Below are 22,584 nucleotides of genomic sequence, written 5' to 3' on the forward strand. Positions count from 1 at the left end.
AAAAATTATATGTTCAATAAGTTATGACAACATATGCTTTTACATTGTTTTAACTCAGCAAAATAAGTTAAGGAATGTTAAACTTGTTTTTATTAGTTATACAAGATAATTAATTTTAAGTTAAGTTGATTAAATTGAAATAACTTAAACATCCAAGTTGATTGTACTGCAAATGTTCAAAATGTGCCTTTTTTTTACAGTGCAGGCAACAACTATGGTAGAATCTGTGTCTAACTAATCCAGGTCGAATATTCAATGAAAAAGTCAACCCTTCCATCACAAAAACACAAACCGTGCATGAACAATTTGATAGTTGATCAGCTAGCGAGATATTACAATTATGACTGGATTAGGATTATATAGATCATGAAAAGAGGAAACAAACATTAGGAGTATAGTATCTTACTTGTCTGATACATTTTGTGAGCTGACGCTTGAAACAGACAGTGAGGAGATTTAGATGCTCCATATGGTGTGGAAATGAACGGGTCTTTATCATCGCTGATAAAGATGAATGGACAAACAAGCGAACATGACACGAGCATATTCAAGCAAAAGCCAGCATATATTAGTTCTCGGCTAATGTCCGTTATGTGTGTCTTGTGTTTTGAATAATGACGTGCACTGAGCGCTCTCTTCTCACCATCAATAGTAGACACACCCCTTACCTGCTGATTGGATACAAGTTTGTTATTCCACTCGGCCCGAGTCCTTTTTCTAAAACGGTTTTGAAATAACACTTACCCCACCTTTAACATATTTACTGACATATCACTTGAGAGTTACTGATATACAATGATCAGACATAACATTCTGATCAGGTCAAGTGAATACCACTAATTATCTCTTCATCGCGGCACCTGTTAGTGGGTGGGATATATTAGGGAGCAACTGATCATTTTGTCCTCAAAGTTGGTGTTTGAGCGATTTAAGACAGTTTGACAAGGGCCAAATTTTGATGGCAAGACGACCGAGCATGGGTCAAAGCATCTGTTTCCAGTCTGCAGTGGTCAGCTATCAAAAGTGGTCCAAGGAAAAAACATTGGTGACCTGGCAACAGGGTCATGGGCGGCAAAGGGTCATCACGTGGATGGCCTGGTGCATGTGCGTGGCTTACCTGGGGAACACATGGCGCCAGGATGCACTATGGGAAGAAGGCAAGCTGGCGGAGACAGTGTGATGCTTTGGGCAATGTTCTGCTGGGAAACCTTGGCCATCCGTGTGCATGTCACTTTGGCATGTACCACCTACCTAAGCATTGCTGCAGACCATGTACACCCTTTCATGGAAACAAAATTCTTTCCTCCATTCTGATTCATGAAGGCCTCACCTCACAACTTACAGGACTTAAAGGATCTGCAGCTAACGTCTTGATGCCATATATTACAGCACATCTTCAGGGTTCTAGTGGAGTCCATGCCTCGACAGGTCAGGGCTGTTTTGGCAACAAATGGGGGACCAACAAGGGTACTTTTAGTTCTATTTTATTTTAGTTAAAATATTTTATTTTAGTTTTAGTTTATGTTAGTACTTAATGAAAACGCAATGTTGCCTTGGCCACTAGTAAATTTTATTTACTCTTTCAAATAATATTTATTAGTAATTTTTTAGAAAAATACTCACACAACGCTTTTAAATGCAGTAACAGTCCATATTTACAGCTGCCAGTGTCAAGCTTCAAATTAAGACAAAAAACATATTTAAAAAAACAGTCATGTTTGACCTCAATGATATGCTCTCAAGACACGCAAGAAACAAAGAGGTTTGAATATTAGTTTTTTTTATGTCAAATCTGAAATTATATGTCAAAATAACATGCTTTTGAATTTATATTTTTAAATCGATGTTGTTGTTTTTTTTGTTCTCTCCATCTTTTAGATGAGGACTGTAATTTGGAACTGGCATTTTTGGTTGACAGTTCAGAAAGTGCCAAAGGCAACCATGCCGAAGAGAAGCGTTTCGTTACCGATCTCGTTACCCGGATCCAGAACATCCGTCTCCAAACCGGGCAGGGCTTGAATTTCAGAACTGCTCTCCTTCAGTATAGCAGTCATGTGATCATCGAGCAGACCTTTAAAGATTGGAGAGGTGTGCCTAGCTTCCAGGACCGCATTGGACCCATTCCATACATAGGGCATGGTACCTACACCACCTATGCCATCACCAACCTCACCCGTATCTACCTGGAGGAGTCTGGCGCTGGCACAGTGAAGGTGGCCATTCTGCTGTACGACGGCGTGTCGCATCCCAAGAATCCAGATATTTTCTCTGCTCTAGCTGATGCCAAGAACCAAGGGATTAAATTCTTCACAGTAGGTTTCACATCTGCTGCCAACGTGGAACAGCTGCGACTACTGGCCAGTCCTCCAGCCACCCGCTACGTACACAACCTACAGGACAAGGGTGTCGTGGACAAGCTCGTCAAAGAGATTGTGAGTAGTGATTTTCATTTACCATTAGGAAATAAAACTCTTGTTGGTCATTTGTTTTAATAGCAGACATCAATCAAAATAAATGGACAGCAAATTAAGATTTTGTCCAGCTTCTCTAATAAGATCCCTTGAAGAGAATAAGATCTCCTCTCAAGAGTACCATTGAGAACCATTTCCTCTCAAGAGAACTAGCCTAAATCGAACACAGAGCTTATTGGTGCCAGTGTCTTCTACAATCTACTTTGGAAGTCTGAACTCAAACATATAAATAAGATCCAGTGATATTAGCTATTTTACAGCTCTGTTATGTATCTGTTATGTATTTTTTGTCTATTTTTATTTCTCCTGAGGACTGTTGTAAAGAAATATCTTTACAAGGCATTCCAAAACAAACAAGGCAGTTTAAGGTAGCGGTGTTGAGCCATGAGCTGTGAAAACAATATGCTTTTGGTTCTTGGAGATCAACTTTGAAGTGTAGAAATTACGATGCTCAGATGTTTGTGAAGGCCCAAATGAAGGATTTATATCTCTTGAGGGATCTTAGATTAAGAGGGGACATGTGTTTCAGAGTTTGTGCTACTGAGAGCCCTCACTCTTCCTCATCCACACATCTGCAGTAGCAGCTATGGAAAATGTCTTATCTTTATATCTCTCCTGAGGACATGGAAAAAGTTGATTATGAATTCCTTGAACAGCAGGGCATCAGGCATAATGAGTAAATGTTCACTCATACACCTCTTATCTTAAGTTAAAAACCCCTAAAGGTGATTTAAGAAGGTTGCAGTACTAGAGAAAAGTTCCAATTCCTAAGCCAATTCCTTCTTCATTACTTCATAAAAGACATAAAAAGCATGCCTGCAAAAAATTCAGGTATATATGCATCAATGTATCAGGCGATAAAAGCAAATATCCATGATAATGGACGTCACCTGATATATCCCTGTCATTAAAAAGATTTACAAAAATGATATAATGAAAATGTACTAGGCGGCAGTGGCTCAGTGGTTCATGTAGGTTGTCTACAAACCAGAAGGTTGGTGGTTCAATCCCCGGTTCCACCTGACCAAGTGTCGAAGTGTCCATGAGCAAGACACCTAACCCCAGCTGCTCCCGACAAGCTGGATGGTGCCTTTCATGGCTGACATCGCCGTCTGTGTATAAATGGGTGAATGTGAGGCAAAATGTAAAGCGCTATATAAATGCAGTCCATTTACTACATGAGCACATGATATAATAAAACGTGTTTTTGTCTTACCCTGAATCATTATCCTACACTTATAATAAGTGTTTATATTGGGACTACTTCAGCTGCGGAGGAGCACAGCCCCTGCGTGACTCGCCATAGAAATAAACAGAGAGAAGTAGCTCCGACTACAATGTTCTTCTGCAACATGAATGCAGTTCTGTTTATTAACCGCTACAACGCAAAGAGTTTTGCAGCTTAAACATGGAAAATAACCTTCTCCGGAGCAGATTATGTTCAGAGATTGAGTTACCATGCTTACTTACGTACCCTGAATGTTACCTCCGTTTTTGAAACCGGAAGTTGAGGTTATACGCTAACTTACTCTTAAACATACCTGGGTATGTCACATAACCTGCTTTCTGGAATACCCTCCTGTTCTTGTCATTTTTATCAGTTGTTCTGTTCATGTTTTTTAGTCTTTTTATGCACTTTGGCAGTTCATTTACAACAGCGTTTTGTGGGCCTAAAAGCATACGCTTTTGAAAACGACACCTTTACAGTCTCCATGTAAACATCTAAGATATGATACAGGCATGTGTATTACGTGTTCCCAGGGTGTTCCTTGGCAAAGCACTATCTCCAACTGCTAGCATGGCATGCTTTTTTTTTTTCATTTTCACAGATTTGTGTGACAACGTTGTCATCTGTTTTCAGGACATCATTGTTGTGTAAACATACCCTTAGTATCTGGAGTGTTTAGGTTTGAGTTATAGTTTAATATACACCACAACTGCTGTGTTTAGATTCTGCTTTTTTAGTTTTGTTTACAGCCGAAATGGACATATGCATCTAAATTCCTTGCTGAAAAGACCAGAATAAATGTCTTTGCTGGTCCAGGTTGATCCATGCTGGTGAAGTTTGTTGACCAACATGTTCCTTCCAGTAAAACTGGTTGTCATGTCTGTCTGTGTTCAGCTAGGAGGGAGATCCCATCTGTTTAATCACAGTTTTATTAAAAATCCTTTGACAGTTTCATATGAACTTGGCTGACGTTATTAAGATTGTTTCCTATTAGTAGACAGGAATGCTGGATCTTAGTGTGTCTGGAGTGGTGCAAACCTACAGAATGTCTTTTCTGACCTCTGGGTTTCACAGTACAAAGCATCTGCATGGTCGGGAAACTTTTATGACTGAATATGTTAGCCAGCGTTGATGTCTCCTGCTAGAGGTTCCCTTATGCCTGATTCCTTCTCTGATAGAAAACAGCAGATCTGAGACAACCAAGTCCATTACATCACACCATAGATGCCGGAATAAGTGTTTGATGGTTTTAAATGTTTATACCAGACTGGAAACTATAGTTGTAGGGCTTAGTCAGATGGATTGAGATTGACCTGGGTTGCATTTCCCAAAGGCAACTATGGTGGTCGAAAGTTCCGCTGTTAGTTGGCTAACAATACTTTTTGGGAAACACACCCCTGATAGATGATGACTATACTAGTTAGGACTGGTAGACTGTCTTGGCTAAGCTGGTAGGGGGCATGATTGAGCTGGTTTAAACCATATGTCACCAAAGACCATTTTCTTCTGTCTTTTTAACAGAGTTAAATATCTGAGAAATCTGTATGGCAAGTAGATTCCCATTCTCAGACTCCATTGAAATGTTCCTTTTACTGGAATATCCAGCTAAACTACATTTACAGTGATAAATGATTTGGTTTTGCACGGTCCAATCTGGTAGGTTGTGGTGGACTACTTTGGCTAAACTGGTGTAGATCTGGCTAAACTGCTTACACTGTTATTTGTTCCAGCAGGAACTGCTGCTTTTGTGGCTCAGTGGTGGGTGTAAGTGATATTTGTGAAACGATATCTCTGATAGAGCCATTTGTAGTGGGTAAATCCAAATTCTGAGAGTAAACTGACGAAAATATTCAGTCCAGCTTACTCTGATTTTAAATTGTTGAATGTTTTTTTTATGCTAATTGTATTGGTTTTGTGGATATAATCAATGTGTTTGTTGATCTGAAGTAGTCAAATAGGATTACAGGGATGTTTTAGAAACAATATAGAGATCATCCTCATTTATTGAATGTTAAGTCTTGAAAGGTGTCGATCTGGATAATTTGCTTGACCTTAAAATTGGCATGATGGAGGTATTACTGGTTTCAGAGCAGAATAACAGTGAGCGGGTTGCAGTATTTGCTAAGAACATCTGTTTCTGACTTTTGTGCTGGGTCAGAGCTTTAGGGTACTACGAGCAGCATGATCCTGCATGCAGAATGAATATCTCATCCAGCCTTCTGCACGCTATATTCATGCTCTGGAACGACTGTTGATGCAGGTGCTTGTCATAGAGACAAGAAAAGCACAATCAGGGGCTTTTTTATCACAGGCCAGGAGTATTCAAATCGCCTTCAAATCACAGTCTCAGCCGCGGTGTTTTCATCTGTTAATCAGCTGCTCGTTTGAACTAAGCGTAATGTTGCTCATTGCATTCACTTTAAGTTAAATAAGAAATGCATCTTTCCAATGTGTAATTATATCAACATCAATGATGTGTGCTGTTTACAATCAAGAAGAAATTACCTATTGGGCTGGAGTGAAATTTCCTGTGTTCTCATGGTTGCCTGTGATTTCCAGATTCCCAGATCTGTTTTTTCATTTATGCACCCTGACCCATCATGCAAAATACTCTGGCATGAGAAAAATAAAATTAAAAATAATTTTGGCATGTGGTACAGGTGCATGTGGAACTTCAGACTTTCTTCCAATATGCATGATGAGCTTTCATGTCTTGAGGAGAAAACTCAAAATGATATATGTTTTGGGGCATTTATACACCTAAAGGCTTTGTGAGTGTTATTGTTTGATGTAAAATAAGGAAGAAATTGTCCCTCTTTGGGGGGTGGTTAATTCAGAATTCCCATTTTCATACCATTCTGACACTTTAGAATATCAAATATTACAACCTCATAGAACCGACTAGTTCAGCTTTATTCTGCAGCTCTAATGGTTAACTGGGATTCTAATATTCAACAACTTGCTTTAACAGCTTTTACGGTGACTAGTATTACATTTTTAATGTTTATATATATATCATAGTATATCAAAAACCATCTGCAGACATTCACTACCTCTTCAGTTTACGTTAGATGTTTGATACCAGAAAATGCCACAAATTCTGTAGTGTTGATCACATTCTGGTAAATTTATTATAAATCTTGTACAATTTTCTAGTAATTTCACATTTTTCACTTTTGTTCCCTTCTAGACTGAGGTGGCTAATGAAGTGGTAAGTATAAACAAATTCAGTTAGGACACTTATGAGTGACATTATTGTGACTAAAGCTGTGTGTGTGTGTGTGTGTGTGTGTGTGTGTGTGTGTGTCAACAGTGTCCTCTTTCCCCAAAATGCACTTGTGAGAAAGGAGAGCGAGGACCCAGCGGATCCGCTGTAAGTGTACACTTTTTAGGCCCTTACCTGATGTTTCATCACAGCATTTAAAATGATAGTTCACCCAAAAATGAAAATTAGCCTATGATTTACTCACCCTGAAGTCATCCTAGGTGTATATGACATCCTTCTTTCAGACGAATAAAAGTTGAGTTAGCCTATATTGAAAAAAGCTCCTGGCTAATCCAAGCTTTATAATGGCAGGGATTGTTGCTCTGTTTTGTGAAACCCATAACAATGCATCTGTCTTTCAAATAATGTGCTCCACACGGTTCCGGGAGGTTAATAAATTCCTTTAGAAGTGAATTGATGTGTTTGTTTAAGAAAAATATCCACATTTAAAACTTTATAAAGTAATGTTTCGGCCGATCGCCGTCCGTATTCATTTTATGGAAAAAGTGTTGAAAGTGCCTCGGCTTACCAGGTAAGCTCTTCAGACCCATCTTGAACTCTGATAAGGCACTTTCAACACTTTTCCATGGAAGGCGATCGGCTGGAACTTAAATTAAAAAAGTTTTAAATATGGATAGTTTTCTTACACAAATGCAACAATTTGCGTCAGAAGGCCTTTATTAACCTCCCAGAGCCGTGTGGAGCATATTATTTGATGTCATGAGCTAAAATTAACTATACCTTTTATATAAATTGAGAGACTTCATGTTTCTGCAAATTTTTAATTTAGAGAAGAAACATCAGATTGAGTGGCCTACTTGGCTGAACAATCAAGAATTTTAAATGCTACAAACAATTAATTAACAATTAAAATAAATGGTTCAGCCAAAAATGTAAATTGTGTAATTATTCACACTCATGTCATTCTAAACCATTTTGCTATTATTTTTGTATTACTAATTTTTGCAGTATATCCACACAGATGTTATCCATAGAGTGATGATATATGGTTATATTTGCCAGTCTCCAAAAAAAACAACATAAGGGGGAAAAAACAATGAAAACACTGTAAAATGTGTATTATCCCTATGATGGGGAAAGTAAAATAAAGAATTGAAAATACTGATAGACATTTTAAAACAAAAAAGCTTTACTGCTATATTAAAAAAGTAATAAAAATGGTTGGTCTATAATATAGAAGAGAAATTTCAGCCTTTATTTATTACTGTAAAGAATTTTCATAGTTTTTTAATAGGTCCAGAATTAAGCAGATAAACACAAACATAAAGAAATGATTCCCTACCAACTAGTTGTACCCAAGCGGCAACCTCCCGCGATCTCTCTTGAAGTCAATACGGAAGTAATTCCTCGAATGGCCACTAGGCCACACAGGCTCAAGAAGGAAGCAGAAACTCATTGAGCCCCATGTTCAAGTTCCCAACTTTACAGCAGAAAAAAACATGTTTACAGCCTGGTACAAATTGTGGTTTTGGCCTATACGGCTAATTTTGACCTTCATGATAACTGTGAGGGAAAGTGTGAACTTTGAATGACAGGTGGATAGCCATTTATCCGCTGTCTATAGTCATTGTGTCATCTAAGCTCTGCCCACGTCCCGCCTCTTTGCCCATTTTCTGTTACCTGGGAGTGACACGCGATGACCCGCTCGCAAGATGGCAACGCCCAGCTCGGCTCTACTTCAAAGGGTTAGTTCACCGGCTTTATTCATGATTCGCGTGTCAAACTGCCAAACTGCTGAAATCACGTGACATTGGCGATCCGAATCATGAATCTATATGCTCATGACCATTTGAATATTTATTTGAGGTTTGAAGACAATGCTGAATAAAGTCGTAGTTTTTGTTATTTTTGGACCAAAATGTATTTTCGATGCTTCAAGAGATTCTAATTAACCAGCTGATGTCACATATGGACTACTGTGATGATGTTTTTATTCCCTTTCTGGACATGGACAGTATAGTGTGTCTAGACTTAAATATGCTGTCAGACTAAATATAAAATATCTTAAATTGTGTTCTGAAGATGAACGGAGGTCTTTACGGGTGTGGAACAACATTAGGGTCATTAATGATGTAAATTGGGTGATGATGATTAATGATGATGATGATTTTTGGGTGAACTAACCCTTTAAGCTTCAGAACGTCTTATCAGAATCCTATGGTTGACGTCACGGACACTACGTCCATAATTTTTTTATCAGTCTATGGTTGTAAAACTTTAAAGGGGGGGTGAAATGCTGTTTCATGCATACTGAGCTCTTTCCACTGTTAAAGACTTGGATTCCCATCCTAAACATAGACAAAGTTTCAAAAACTAATGTTGGACGTTTGATGGAGTATTTCTGTGTCAAAAATACTCCTTCCGGTTGCTCACAAGTTTCGGCGAGTTTTTTTCGAGTATGGGTCTATTTGACGTTAATAAGAGCGGAAGGTCCTTGTATGGGCCGTACGGGCTCTTCTCCCGGTACGGTGCGCGCGCGTGACTAGAGCACGCTGTAAACAGTCTCTCAGCTGCAGATCCAGTCGTCCGTGAACGGCGCCGCGCTCCACTTTATTCCTATGGGTGACGTCGAGCGACTTCAGCGCTTCAGCACAGCATTCCGGGAAGGCAGCGCTGCATTTGAACCGATTTGAACGCAGAAATGACGGGAAGCTTCAAGGCATCGCTTCAGTCGCGTCGCAAAGTGGATTTCCACGGTCACTGCTGTCACAGGACTTCACCAAATCATACCAAAGAAGTGTGTTTCTGACAGAGCGGTCCTGCTTTGGAAGATGCCGGTGAGTAAATCAACTTCAAATGTCTCTGCTATTGACTACCGTCGCATGAGTAAACATCAGTAAACGATACGATCGCGTGCTTCGTCATTCAAATGCGCTAACGGTTACTCCATTGTTGTTCTGTATAACACTAGTCTGACTCTGACGTGCAAAACCGTTTTGCTTGCTACCTCTAAGGTCTAGTCACATACAATAGTCCATAAACCGAATCATGTCCTCATAAACTGCACACAAAGGCCCCTAAATACAGTACATACCACAGAGACGGACATCCTGATGTTGTCGTTTCTCCTGTTCAATTTATTTCAGCCTCAGATTTGATTGTGAATCATTATCTGTATTAGCTGAGATAGATGGGTTTCTCCACGCTTGAGGACGTCACTGCTTTGCGCTCTTGTCATTCTTTAGCTCCGCCCACACGATACGCCTCCAGGCGCTCGGTTTTTTCCGGAAAGACTCGGTACAGCCCATATTTCTTTTATAAATATGATAAAACTAAAGACTTTTCGGAGATATGAAGGATGCAATACTACTCTATAGGTACTCAAGATTGACATGAGATTGACTGAAACTGAGTGTTTCACCCCCCCTTTAAAAAAAATCAAAAATTATTTTACTGTCAACATAATGATCTGAATCTGAATCATTAGTAAGTTAACATTCTTTCTCTGAGAACCACAGGGTAAAAAGGGCCGTCCTGGAGATGATGGAAGTCCAGGAACTAAAGGACAAAAGGTAAAAGTTGTCTTTAATCATCTATCATATTTGTGAATTATTTATCCGTGTTACCATCTAAAATGTGTTGCACGTCCTACAGGGAGAGGGTGGTTTTAGTGGGCCTCCTGGACGAGATGGGACGGAGGTGAATCTGGCTATACCAAGGCCTAAAGTCACTCTATTTTGACATTATCTGCTTATGTAATTTCACTTTCTCACCATGTGTTCTGTGCTGATCATTAGGGGAAACCTGGATACAAAGGAGAAAAGGTAAAATGATGCATTATAGAAGAAAATTGCCTGATATTACAAAACAAATATAGCATGTTGCTAGCAATGCCATCTCATGGGTTAGAGGTCTTTAACTGTCTGTTAATATAAAAAAATATATATACATTTTACGATATAGGCCTGGTTTTACGGACAGGGTTAAGATTGAACCTTCAGTGATTAGCCTATCAGTAGAAACTCTGGAGTATATTTGAATGATCGTGTATGCCGTGAGCGCGGTCGCGTTTACCTCAGCTTTCATCACGAGAGCTCATTCAGCTAATTTATCACGGTGAATGTAATCTGAGTCCTGCAGCGTTTGTGCTGTGACACTCCCTCAGTGGCTAAATCACATTATATTGAACAGACACGTTCGGTTTTCAATTGTAGTGTCTGTTCTCTAACTGCACTGATTTTATGAAGATGAACGCGGTTGGGAAAGTGATCCAGTCACAGTGATTCAGTAGCGGTGGCTTTGGGAGTGGCCTCGTAGGGCAGCAAATTGTTGTCTTTCATCCCCATGAGACAAAAATACATTTTCTGTCTTCTCAGTATAGAAAGCACAAAATTCAAAAATAATTTTACATTTCTACTACATTGATGACCCAGTTTAAATACAGAGTCATCTTCCCAGCGCTGAAGGACCCATTTAAGAACAAGCAAGAAAAAACATTACTGATGTGCATCTTGAGACAACAATGGCACTGAGTCTTATTTACATTTTTGACCCCTCTTTCAAGAGCAAGCATTTTGCGAATCCCACAATAAACGGGAGATTTGAGAAGCAGTTGTCCGAAAAATTATGTTTGAGGCTGGGTCAAGTTGTACTCGGCAGACAACATACAACATAGATGGGCATTATGCAAATTTATTTTCTTAAAAAGTTGGAATTTTATTTGATCAATTGTTTAAAATATCTTTTGTCGCTTAGGATGCTAAATTAATAAATGTTAAATCTAACTAAAGAGATTTAAATGGAATACAATGATAATATTTTCCTTGCCTTTATTAAAAGCCAAAGAATTTAGTATTTGTCTTGTAGAATACAATTTATGTAGAATAAAGGCCACTGCTAGAGCCTTCATCTCATCTGAGTGTATATCATATTAAAGATATCTGACAACAGTACTATGTATTTTTATAAATCCAAAATACTTATACTTCGCATTGTGTGTGTGTTTATATATATATACATACACACACACACAAAGTGGCACTGACCATGAAACTCATTTTTAGGGGGAGCGAGGAGAGTGTGGAACACCAGGACTCAAAGGAGACCGAGTGAGTGACACTTTAGGTCTACAGTGCAGTTCATGCGTAATAACATACTGTATGTTTAATTAAATTAATCTGATTCTTTTAAGGGTCCGGAGGGTCCTGTTGGAAGCAGAGGAAGTCGAGGGCTGCAGGTATGTCTTTTAAACTACATTTGTAAAAATACAAAACAATCATTGTTAGTAATTTACTGAATACATTCTGCAGGGTTTGCCTGGACCTAATGGAGACATTGGACCAGAGGGCCTAACAGGGAAAAAAGTGAGTTGGATTCCACAATCTCAGTTTTCAAATACAGTAAAGCAGCACTTTTCCAAACAGAAGGTAGATAAGGATAGGACATAAAAAAATATGACATTAGAACATATTTTGAATTTTGACACTCAAAAAGCTAATCTAGTTTTCTGTCAGTGATGATATGCATCAGTGTGCTATTAAGGAGAACTCAGAGCTTAATTATTTTACTGGAATGTTCCTTTTCCATCTTCTGATGGGTGTCATATTGCAGCTCAGCAACAGATTAATGTCTGGGCATGCACACGCAGAATGCATGTGTGTGTCGCATGCACAGATCAGTATTTCTGTCTTTGACAGGTTAAGGTGTTCTGCCTAATGTGTGTGAACACAGTAATTGCAGTCTTTAGTTCAATGTGTCTGACAGGAGTCATATGTCTTCAAAGACCCCCATTGCATCTGCCAATGACAAATGCAGGCAGACACGTGTGCCTGATATAAATAATAATCATGAAATGATTTTTATAATGCCATGGTTATTGTTTAACAGATGCTGATATTCAAAGCAGACACATTCCCTTAAGGTTAAAGCAGTATGTGTTTATTTTGGTCCCCATATTAACATAGACTTGCTGACAAGCACACTGACTTTATATTCAGTAAATATGACTGAATCCAGATGATGTTAGCAGTTTGAGTTTTGGGATCCGTTCTATATAGATTAATTGCCATTTAGATTTAAAGGTACAAAATGTAAGTTTTCGCCACCAGAGTACGCATTTTCAAGACATTAGCAAAGGTCCTTGTCTTGATTGCGCTATGAACGAGAGTGGAAAGATGGGAGATGTCGTTTTCCCTATCCAGAGATAGATGGAATGGAATTGAATGAGATGGTATGAAATCCACAAATCATGTCCACAGATAAGGTAATAAATTTACCTCAATTTTTAATTGTCTGTACTTCTGATCCAAGTGGCAACCTCCCGCAGTTTCTCTAGAATACAGAAGTGACTTAAACTGCAATTCCTCGACTGGCCACTAGGGACAGGCTCCAGAAGGGACCAAAATCTCATTGAGCCCCATGTTAAAATGCCCAACTTTACAGCAGAATAAAACATGTTTACAGCCTGGTACAAATTGTGGTTTTGGTCTATATGGCTAATTTTGCCTGTGAGAGGGGTGATTTTTTTATAAACTCATTTGTTTACATTATATAAAGCCTTACATTTCTGCTTAATTAAGGGTGTGGCCACTTTGAGTGGCAAGTGGATAACCAATTATATGCTGTCTGTTAGTCATCGCGTCACCTCAGCTCCGCCCACATCCCGCCTCTTTGCCTATTTTCTGTTATTAGGGCGTGACGCGCGATGACACTGCCAAGATGGAAACGGCCAACTCGTCTCTACTTTACGCTTCAAAACTGCACTTCAGAATCCTATGAGTGACGTCACGGACACCACGTCCATATTTTTTTTACAGTCTATGGCTTGATCACACTATTTTATGAAATCGTAATAAAATAGCTGCAAGGAACGCGAACTGTAATGCTATATTGTAATTTACTGATGTGACTATTTGTCAAATTATTTGGTGGGTTAATGCTGCATAGTTTTAGCCTGACAAGCAAGACCCACATCAAGATGTTTGGTCTGGAAACTCACCATAGACAGGGCTCAATCCGAGGGGCGGAAAAACGGTTGTCTTTCAAACTCCCTCTGCACGCGATAGGATAGCGCTACAACCAACCAGAGCAACGAAGGTGAAAAAGAGCTTGTTGATAGATTAAACATTCACCGTATCCGGTCGGCTAAACTCCGAACACATCTTCCCTTTTTAAGAATGACTTCAGTGCCGTTCTTTGTTCTTTTCTCAGAGAAAAGCTTAACTCCAAGTCTTCCAGAGTCGCGGTCAAAGCTGATTCGAAAGACCGCCGTCGTTCGCCAGTTTCTGTGTTTACTAGAAGCACGCAAACGCAACTCGGCCATCGTCATTATGGCCCCGCCCGCCGACTCTATACACGATGTGATTGGACGGTCCAGAGTGAGGGGAATACAGCTCAGAAGGGTATTGAGAGTTCCTAGACGACACTTGCGGGCAGATTAAATTTGCTGCCACTAGGGTGCGTCTAGATTTCTAGGCTAGCATAGTTTTAGCCTGGCTCCGCTTTTGCACTTTCTCTAGGCAAATTTTATCCAGTCCAATCAGTGAACAGAGGGAGTGGCTGAGAACGATGACGTTGATATCATGCACTAGTTTGCGACGATATACGTCACGACCAAACATTAGCGATTGGTTGTGGCAGATCCAATAGTTTTAAACTTCAAAAGAGTACCCGCCTTCAAGGAAGTTAATGCTTGTCAATGGAGAATGGCCAGACTATCTGTACAAATGAAATGTACGAGAGTCTGGTAGGACCAAGCTAGCGCAATTTTACATGTTTAAATCAATCGTTCTAAAAGTACATTTGAAGGAACCTCTAGGATTTGCAAGTAATGACTAAATATTTTTGTGCAACACATACTGTATTTATTTTCACTGCCATCATTCACAAAGCATGCTTGCCTAAGTTGATCTATGTTTACATTTTTTGGGGATTTTCTGTATTAGCTAATAAATAATCATGATTCATGATGACGCTAAATGCGTTTATCCATGTGTCTTGCCATGGTTTCTACAAACATAAAACGAGGATAGTGTGGAGATTACGTTGATGGGCCAGAATGAAAAGGGACAAGCCATTATTTAAAATGGGAATTTTTCTTTAGATTTACAAATCTTTGGGAATTTATGGGATAATGTAAGTACACAACTTCAGGCTAATATTGGTATTTTGGTTACACAGTAAACTCTATCTGGCATTTAATTCAGTGTAAACACGTGTGGCTTCTCTCTAAAGTCGCCCTATCACAGGAAGGAAAGATTAGCATTTGCTGTGTTCATGCGATGTTGTAATTATATTATCGAGATACAGCATGTGGCGTTCTATCAACGGCAAAACGAATCTGCAGTGGTCACATGGTACAAATCAGAGCTCTCAGAAAATTCAGTCTACAAGTTGTCATTACAAGTTCTGTAAGGAAGCTTTTTTATCTCGTAATGACAGCAATAACGTCATGGCATGTTGTTTGACTTTGTATGAAAAATGCAGGGTGTGTCAGATATATTTATGCATTTGGCAGATGCTTTTATAGAAAGCGACACAACACATTCAATAGATTTTATGGTCTCGGCACAATAATATTTGTATTGCCTTTTGTTAAACACATAATTATCGTATCTGCATGATCCAATATCAGTTTTATTTTATTTATTTTTTTATTAATTTGTGTGTATATATTAGTTCATAAACCAAATTTAATACATACGTATGTATACAGCATATCTTGAGTATTTTAAACAGTTGCAGTTCCACTGGTTTGCAGTTAATGTGTGCCTCAGCTGGTATAATCATGTAAAATAATCTGATATACATTTATTTTGAGATTGTAGTAACATGCAGTAATACTTTAGTTTGTGACGGTCTAAAAGAAGGTCTTAAAATTTAGTTTTTAAAACTGCAGAATACCAACATAAAATGAGTGTTCATTTGCATTAATCATGGTCTAATCATTCCTTTTTAGCATGGCTGAGATAAGTGCATTAGTTCACAGATTACACTTCATGTGGATCTGTTGTGATTGTTCTGAATGGTTCTGCTTCTTTAGGGAGAGAGAGGCTTTCCTGGACCACCAGGAATACAGGGCGAGACTGGCATTGGGCTCCCTGGACCAAAGGTTGGCCTGAATTATACATAAAAAACTATGATAGCAGGAACCTAATGTACTCATAACATGTGTTTTCTGTAGGGTGATGTGGGGTTCCAAGGCAGAATGGGTCCTCCCGGGCCGCCTGGGCTTGGCGAGCCGGGTCAACCGGTAAAAGATAGATCATGCTCATGGGGTTGCAATCGACATTAAACACAGTATTAAACTCTACAATCTGTTTACCTCTCAAGGGGCCACAGGGGCCGCAGGGTATGCCAGGAGAGAAGGGCCCTCCAGGAGAGGGTTTACCAGGCCCAAAGGTACACACATCATTGAACCACATTGTTAGTGTTTATCGTTTTCAGATTCAGTGTGCATGAGTCATATCAAGGCTATTAAGAATTAGATTTTTTTTTTATGCAAGTCGAGCTTTGTGTGCATGGTTTATATCAGAGAACCTTTGAAATGTCTGAACCTTGTGACATCTCAGTTTATGTTGCTGATTGATCCAGCATTCTTTCATCTGTTTTTTATTAATTTATTTTTTATAAAATAATGGAACATAATCAATCCTGCTGTTATTTCACTTTCTATGAAAAATGCAGGGTGTGTCAGATATATTTATGCATTTGGCAGATGCTTTTATACAAAGTGTGTTTTAAGTGTACCAAGGAATCAAACCCATGATTTTGGCACAGGGCAGAATGAGTGACTTTAACTAGTGGTGTTTGCTTTGGCAGTACACTTATACACTTTGAATTTAATTTGAATTGCTAGTAAACTCAGAAATAATTACAAACACATTGAAAAGTAACACATTTAATAAAATATGACATTTTAAAGTAGAAAGTATTTTCAATTTAAATGTATTTTTTTTTGTAAAACATACTAGTGTAGCATCATGGCAAAGTTTGTAATTTTTCTGTCAGAAGCTGTAAAAATCTATTTGGGCATATTTTATTAATTGCCATTATAATTAACAATGCAAAAATTCTTAATGCTTCTTAAAACAAGCTTCGTTTTCTTAGGGTTACTTGTGACTTGCCCAATTGTGTGTGATTCACCATGATAAACAGAATATGAAATTAGGAAATTAACTGTCAATGCCGATGATGAATTTGATTGGTCTTTAACAGGGTGAGAGGGGTCTAGAGGGGCCAAAAGGACCCAGAGGACCAGTAGGTCCTGGCATTAAAGGAGACAAGGTAAAACAAACGGATGAGTTTTAAATGACAGAAATTCAGACAGTGTAAATATGATTTCCGTTTGGGTGAATGAAGTCTGGTTTCACAATGTCACATGAGCCAATGCTGCGCGCACAGAGCGACTCATAGGCGCGAGTTGGTGCAGACCAGAAACCGTATTGGACCCTTTTGAATTCTGCACAGAATGTTGTATTTCAAAGCAATATGGAGGAGATTAGGAGGTAAAACGGTTAGTAATTGGTAGGAAACTGCAGATTTACCAAGCTCAACGGCTCTGGCCAAGCTGTGATATAAACTAAACGCTATTGGCTATATTAAAAAAGAGGAGGATTTGCTTGATATGTCCAGCTCTGTCTTCCTTTTTCAGTGGAAATTATGTCGAAACACATTAAATAATATGAGTTTCAAGGCACTTCAGTGGGCCTTTAACTTCACAGAGAGCAGAAGGTATATTAGGGTGCTGTCGATTGCACAGATATACAGGTCCTTCTCAAAGAATTAGCATATGTGATAAAATTTCATTATTTTCCATAATGTAATGATAAAAATTTAACTTTCATATATTTTAGATTCCTTGCACACCAACTGAAATATTTCAGGTCTTTTTATTTTTTTTCTACTTCAGACTGAGTCTGGAGTAGAAACATCCAGAGCCACCGTGCACAGGCGTGTGCAGCAAATGGGCTACAGGTGCCGCATTCCCCAGGTCAAGCCACTTTTGGGCTACAGAGAAGCAGCACTGGACTGTTGCTCAGTGGTCCTAAGTACTTTTTTCGGATGAAAGCAAATTTTGCATGTCATTCGGAAATCAAGCTGCCAGAGTCTGGAGGAAGACTGGGGAGAAGGAAATGCCAAAATGCCTGAAGTCCAGTGTCAAGTACCCACAGTCAGTGATGGTCTGGGGTGCCATGTCAGCTGCTGGTGTTGGTCCACTGTGTTTTATCAAGGTCAGGGTCAATGCAGCTCGCTATCAGGAGATTTTGGAGTACTTCATGCTTCCATCTGCTGAAAAGCTTTATGGAGATGAAGATTTTGCTTTTCAGCACGACCTGGCACCTGCTCACAGTGCCAAAACCACTGGTTAATGGTTTACTGACCATGGTATTACTGTGCTCAATTGTCCTGCCAACTCTCCTGACCCGAACCCCATAGAGAATCTGTGGGATATTGTGCAGAGAAAGTTGAGAGACGCAAGACCCAACACTCTGGATGAGCTTAAGGCCGCTATCGAAGCATCCTGGGCCTCCATAACACCTCAGCAGTGGCACAGGCTGATCGCCTCTATGCCACGCCGCATTGAAGCTGTCATCAGTCAAGGTTGACTTTTTTTGTATTAAAACACTTTTCTTTTATTGGTCGGAGGAAATATGCTAATTTTTTGAGATTTTTGGGTTTTCATGAGCTGTATGCCAAAATCATCAGTATTAAAACAAAAAAAGAATTTGACATTCAGCAGAACAGTAAGACATGAAAGAGATCTGAATTGGTGATTGCATGCTGAGAGACGTGGCTTTCTATGTGCGAACTTCACCTGTGTCAGTGAACACAATGAAGTGTGCACAAACCACATTGAGTTCTTTTTCACATCATATTGCACTTAATAACTCTAGCATCAAGTACATTCCGCTCTTTAGTGTCTCATTTATGCGTTTCTTCACTCTAAAATGTCAATAGACATTTAACAATAGTTTAAGTGTAGATAATGATACTCCAACGATAGACATTTTATGCCGTCTCCACCATATACCATCATGCCACCCAGCACTTATTATTTGCACAGTTTACATTATTAAACCCCTCTCTGTGGATGTTTGGAGAAACATGTCACAGCATGCAGTCAGTATACTCAGCCTGTTGCCAAGACTTATGAATATCAATGTTGTATCTATAACACATTGCAAATCTTTCTAATAACTAGATTATACACAAGCTGACAAATATGCTTATGCTTGGCACTGACATGAATATATTTGTGTTTATTCCCTTAAGGGTGATTTTGGTCCCCCTGGGTTTCAAGGTCCTGTTGGGCTTCCTGGAGAAGGAATCCAAGGACAGAAGGTGCTAAGAAACGTATTATTTGTGCATGATGACAAAATAAAAAGTTCTATATAGCCAAGAATGCATTGATAATGTTTGGTTTTAGGGGGTGGAAGGGCCACGTGGACCCCCGGGAAGCAGAGGCCCACCGGGTGAGGGCTACCCTGGACCAAAGGCAAGAGTTTCCCATCATGCTATAAACACAGTCATATCTTCAGCTTCAAAGCAATAGGTCCTGGATAAACAATGTTTGATAACATATGGAAACGTCTGTATGTTTGTAAATGTACTCTTGAAGGGTGATCAAGGTTTACCAGGTGAGACTGGAGCACCAGGAGAGAGAGGAGCAGGAGAAACGGGAGCTAAAGTAAGTCTTCTTCAATTTACTATTATATCTGTGTATGCTTCAGTCCTAATGATGCTGATTTTAAATGATTGTCTATATACATGTGTAGGGGGAACCTGGATCTCCAGGGTTATCAGGATTACCAGGATTACCGGGGGAAGATGGAGCGGAAGGACAAAAGGTATCAGTGTCACCTTAGTCACCAAGACATTTGACTTGCTCAGCATCAACACATTAGAAAAAAGTCACACAAATTTTTGTATCTCTGTGTGTATTTCAGGGAGAACCAGGAGCCTCTGGGTTAAGGGGGCCTGAAGGAGCAGCAGGAGTGGGCATCCAGGGTGAAAAAGTATCTCTTTCACTTTTCTTACGTTTACCTTTCTAAAATCATCTTGACCCTGTGAAGCCCTGTAAATCATATTTGATGGGCACATTTCTAAGGCCTCTAGATGATCAGCATTGATCAAAACTTTGCTGGAAAACCTGTTACACAAAATCTACTACATGCCATTTGTCATCTAATTGATAGTTCATACTTTTTGGCAAGTAAATTGTAGTGTAATTGTAAAAATGTCCACCCATAGGTTGTGGTTCACTTGTCTTTTTGCTGTGAAATGTTTTGCCCCCACAGTTAAAACTACACATCTTTGATCATAAAACTAAGCATTTTAATATAATTTTACTAAGACATATTGTTGGATATAGAACGACCTCTGATATTTCAATGCATTCTATGCAAGTAGTCTGTTATAGTAGTATTTTATCATTATTTTATCTTACTTTTTGTCATATCTGCAGTCCACACCAAATTGCATGTTTCTGCTCAGTTTAGGTCATACAATGGAGGTGATTTTCCTCTTTGAGTACCTCCATATTCTTCTTATATCAGATATGAGCCATAAAAGCTTGATGTATCAAATATGACACTCAACAAAAAACATGCAAGCACATTTTTTTAGATTAATTGTTACTTTTTAATATGGACTTTCATTTAATATATTAGGCTTTACAGAGAACCTCATTAAATGAAAAATGTTCCTGTTTCAATGGGGTCTTTAACTGTGAATGCTTATTGATGTAGTTTTGATGTTGTGCAGGGTGATCAGGGTCAGCGGGGAATCCGTGGGTTAGCAGGGCCTCCAGGAATAGCTGGACCCTCGGGGTCAAAGGTGAGTGATATCAATGAATCTGGAATTTTTGTGTTTTGGTACATTATATAATGCAAAATGAGTTTGAGGGTAAAAAAATCTAAATTAACTAGATTTCCTTCTGTTCATTATTAATGTTTTTGTAGGGAGAGCCTGGCACCCCTGGCCGACTGGGATTACCTGGACTGCCAGGACGTGCAATAGCAGGACCAAAAGTAAGAGCTTTTCTATCTATGTTTTTGGTATTTCCACTATAAATCAGAGAAGACTTACATGTCACAAGTTACAGTCACAGCCTGTCCAGAGCCATTGAGCTTGGTAATGCTGCATTCGACAGCTTATGACAGCCACATTCTGATGCCTTTAGATTTAACAGTGATCATAATCATGGTCCCACTTTTCCTGGAAAAAAACCCATGACCCGTCGAGGCACGACCTCCACTAGACCCCTGAAGGTGTGCTGTGGTATGTGGAACCAAGATGTTAGCAGCAGATCCTGTAAGTTGCAAGGTGGGGCCTCCATGGACTGGACTTGTTTGTTCAGCACATCTCACAGATTGACTGGATTGAGATCTTGGGAATTTGGAGGCCAAGTGAACACCTCAAACTCGTTGCGCTCCTCAATCCATTCCTGAACCATATTTGCTTTGTGGCAGGAGCATTATCCTGCTGAAAGAGCCACAGTCACCAGGGTGTACATGGTCTGCAACAATGCTTAGGTAGGTAGTATGTGTCAAAGTAACATCCAGATGGATGGCAGGACCCAAGGTTTCCCAGCAGAACATTGACCAAAGCATCACACTGCCTCTGCCGGCTTACCTTCTTCCCACAGTGCATCCTGGTGCCATGCGTTCCCCAGGTAAGTGACACACACACACCCGGCCATCCACATAATGTAAAAGAAAACATGATTCATCCGACCAGGCCACCTTTTTCCATTGCTCCGTGGTCTAATTCTGATGCTCACGTGGCACTGACAGGGGTCAGCATGGGCACCCTGACTGGTCTGCAGCTTTTCAGCCCCATATGCAACAAACTGTGATGCCTTTGTATCAGAACCAGCATTAACTGCTTAAGCAATTTGAGGTACAGTAGCTCGTCTGTTTGATTGGACCACATGGGCCAGCCGTCGCTCCCCATGGTCATCAATGAGCCGTGGCCACCCATGATCCTGTCGATACTGACCACTGCAGACCAGGAACACCCCACAAAAGCTGCAGCTTTGGAGATGCTCTGACCCAGTTGTCTAGCTGTCACAATTTGGCTCAAATCCTAACGCTTGCCCAATTTTTTCTGCTTCTAACACATTAACTTTTTAGGACAAAAATGTTCAGTTGCTCTCTAATATATCCCACCCACTAACAGGGGTCGTGATGAAGAGATCATTAGTGTTATTCACTGTCAGGGATCCTCCAGAGCTGAATTTTAGATATGGTTGTAGGCATTTAGTTTCCAACACATGCTGCAAGCTGTCAACCAATCACAGCCGACTGGGCTGTCTGACCAATCAGAGCAGATTATAGGCTTTCGGAAAGGACGGTTTAGAGAGACTAACTCATCGAACAAACTGTTTTCAGACTCTTTTAAAAAGGAGGTGATGTGCAAATGTATATTATGAGAAAGTGTTTTTGACCGTGCATGTAAAAAATATTGTAGGAAAACTATTATTAAGAAACTTTAAAATAATATAATGCAATTTAAAAAGCATTGTAATGTCTCATTGTAGGGTGATGCAGGCCTTCCAGGTCCATCTGGTCCAGTAGGAGAGACAGGATATGGACTTCCTGGACCCAAGGTAAATTTAATTATTATTTATTGTTAAAAATTGTAAAATAAATTATGTT

General features: G+C 39.5%; 1 protein-coding gene across 3 annotated transcripts in view; it reads left to right on the forward strand.

The window, feature by feature from the left end:
• col28a2b (collagen, type XXVIII, alpha 2b) overlaps nucleotides 1–22,584 on the forward strand; it is a 69,762-nt gene that overhangs the window by 39,794 nt on the left and 7,384 nt on the right. For all 3 annotated transcript variants that reach the window (XM_067458894.1, XM_067458892.1, XM_067458893.1), the window contains exons 7-27: nucleotides 1,879–2,432; nucleotides 6,890–6,910; nucleotides 7,013–7,072; nucleotides 10,444–10,497; nucleotides 10,580–10,624; nucleotides 10,723–10,749; nucleotides 11,989–12,033; nucleotides 12,117–12,161; nucleotides 12,235–12,288; nucleotides 15,966–16,034; nucleotides 16,107–16,175; nucleotides 16,256–16,324; nucleotides 17,141–17,209; nucleotides 19,199–19,267; nucleotides 19,353–19,421; nucleotides 19,545–19,613; nucleotides 19,702–19,773; nucleotides 19,873–19,941; nucleotides 20,690–20,761; nucleotides 20,887–20,955; nucleotides 22,467–22,535. In XM_067458894.1, the coding sequence (XP_067314995.1) occupies nucleotides 1,879–2,432; nucleotides 6,890–6,910; nucleotides 7,013–7,072; nucleotides 10,444–10,497; nucleotides 10,580–10,624; nucleotides 10,723–10,749; nucleotides 11,989–12,033; nucleotides 12,117–12,161; nucleotides 12,235–12,288; nucleotides 15,966–16,034; nucleotides 16,107–16,175; nucleotides 16,256–16,324; nucleotides 17,141–17,209; nucleotides 19,199–19,267; nucleotides 19,353–19,421; nucleotides 19,545–19,613; nucleotides 19,702–19,773; nucleotides 19,873–19,941; nucleotides 20,690–20,761; nucleotides 20,887–20,955; nucleotides 22,467–22,535 (1,739 nt within the window). The remainder of the gene's footprint in view (nucleotides 1–1,878; nucleotides 2,433–6,889; nucleotides 6,911–7,012; nucleotides 7,073–10,443; nucleotides 10,498–10,579; nucleotides 10,625–10,722; nucleotides 10,750–11,988; nucleotides 12,034–12,116; nucleotides 12,162–12,234; nucleotides 12,289–15,965; nucleotides 16,035–16,106; nucleotides 16,176–16,255; nucleotides 16,325–17,140; nucleotides 17,210–19,198; nucleotides 19,268–19,352; nucleotides 19,422–19,544; nucleotides 19,614–19,701; nucleotides 19,774–19,872; nucleotides 19,942–20,689; nucleotides 20,762–20,886; nucleotides 20,956–22,466; nucleotides 22,536–22,584) is intronic.

This window comes from Pseudorasbora parva, chromosome 12 (genome assembly GCF_024679245.1).
Source record: "Pseudorasbora parva isolate DD20220531a chromosome 12, ASM2467924v1, whole genome shotgun sequence".
Taxonomy (NCBI): domain Eukaryota; kingdom Metazoa; phylum Chordata; class Actinopteri; order Cypriniformes; family Gobionidae; genus Pseudorasbora; species Pseudorasbora parva.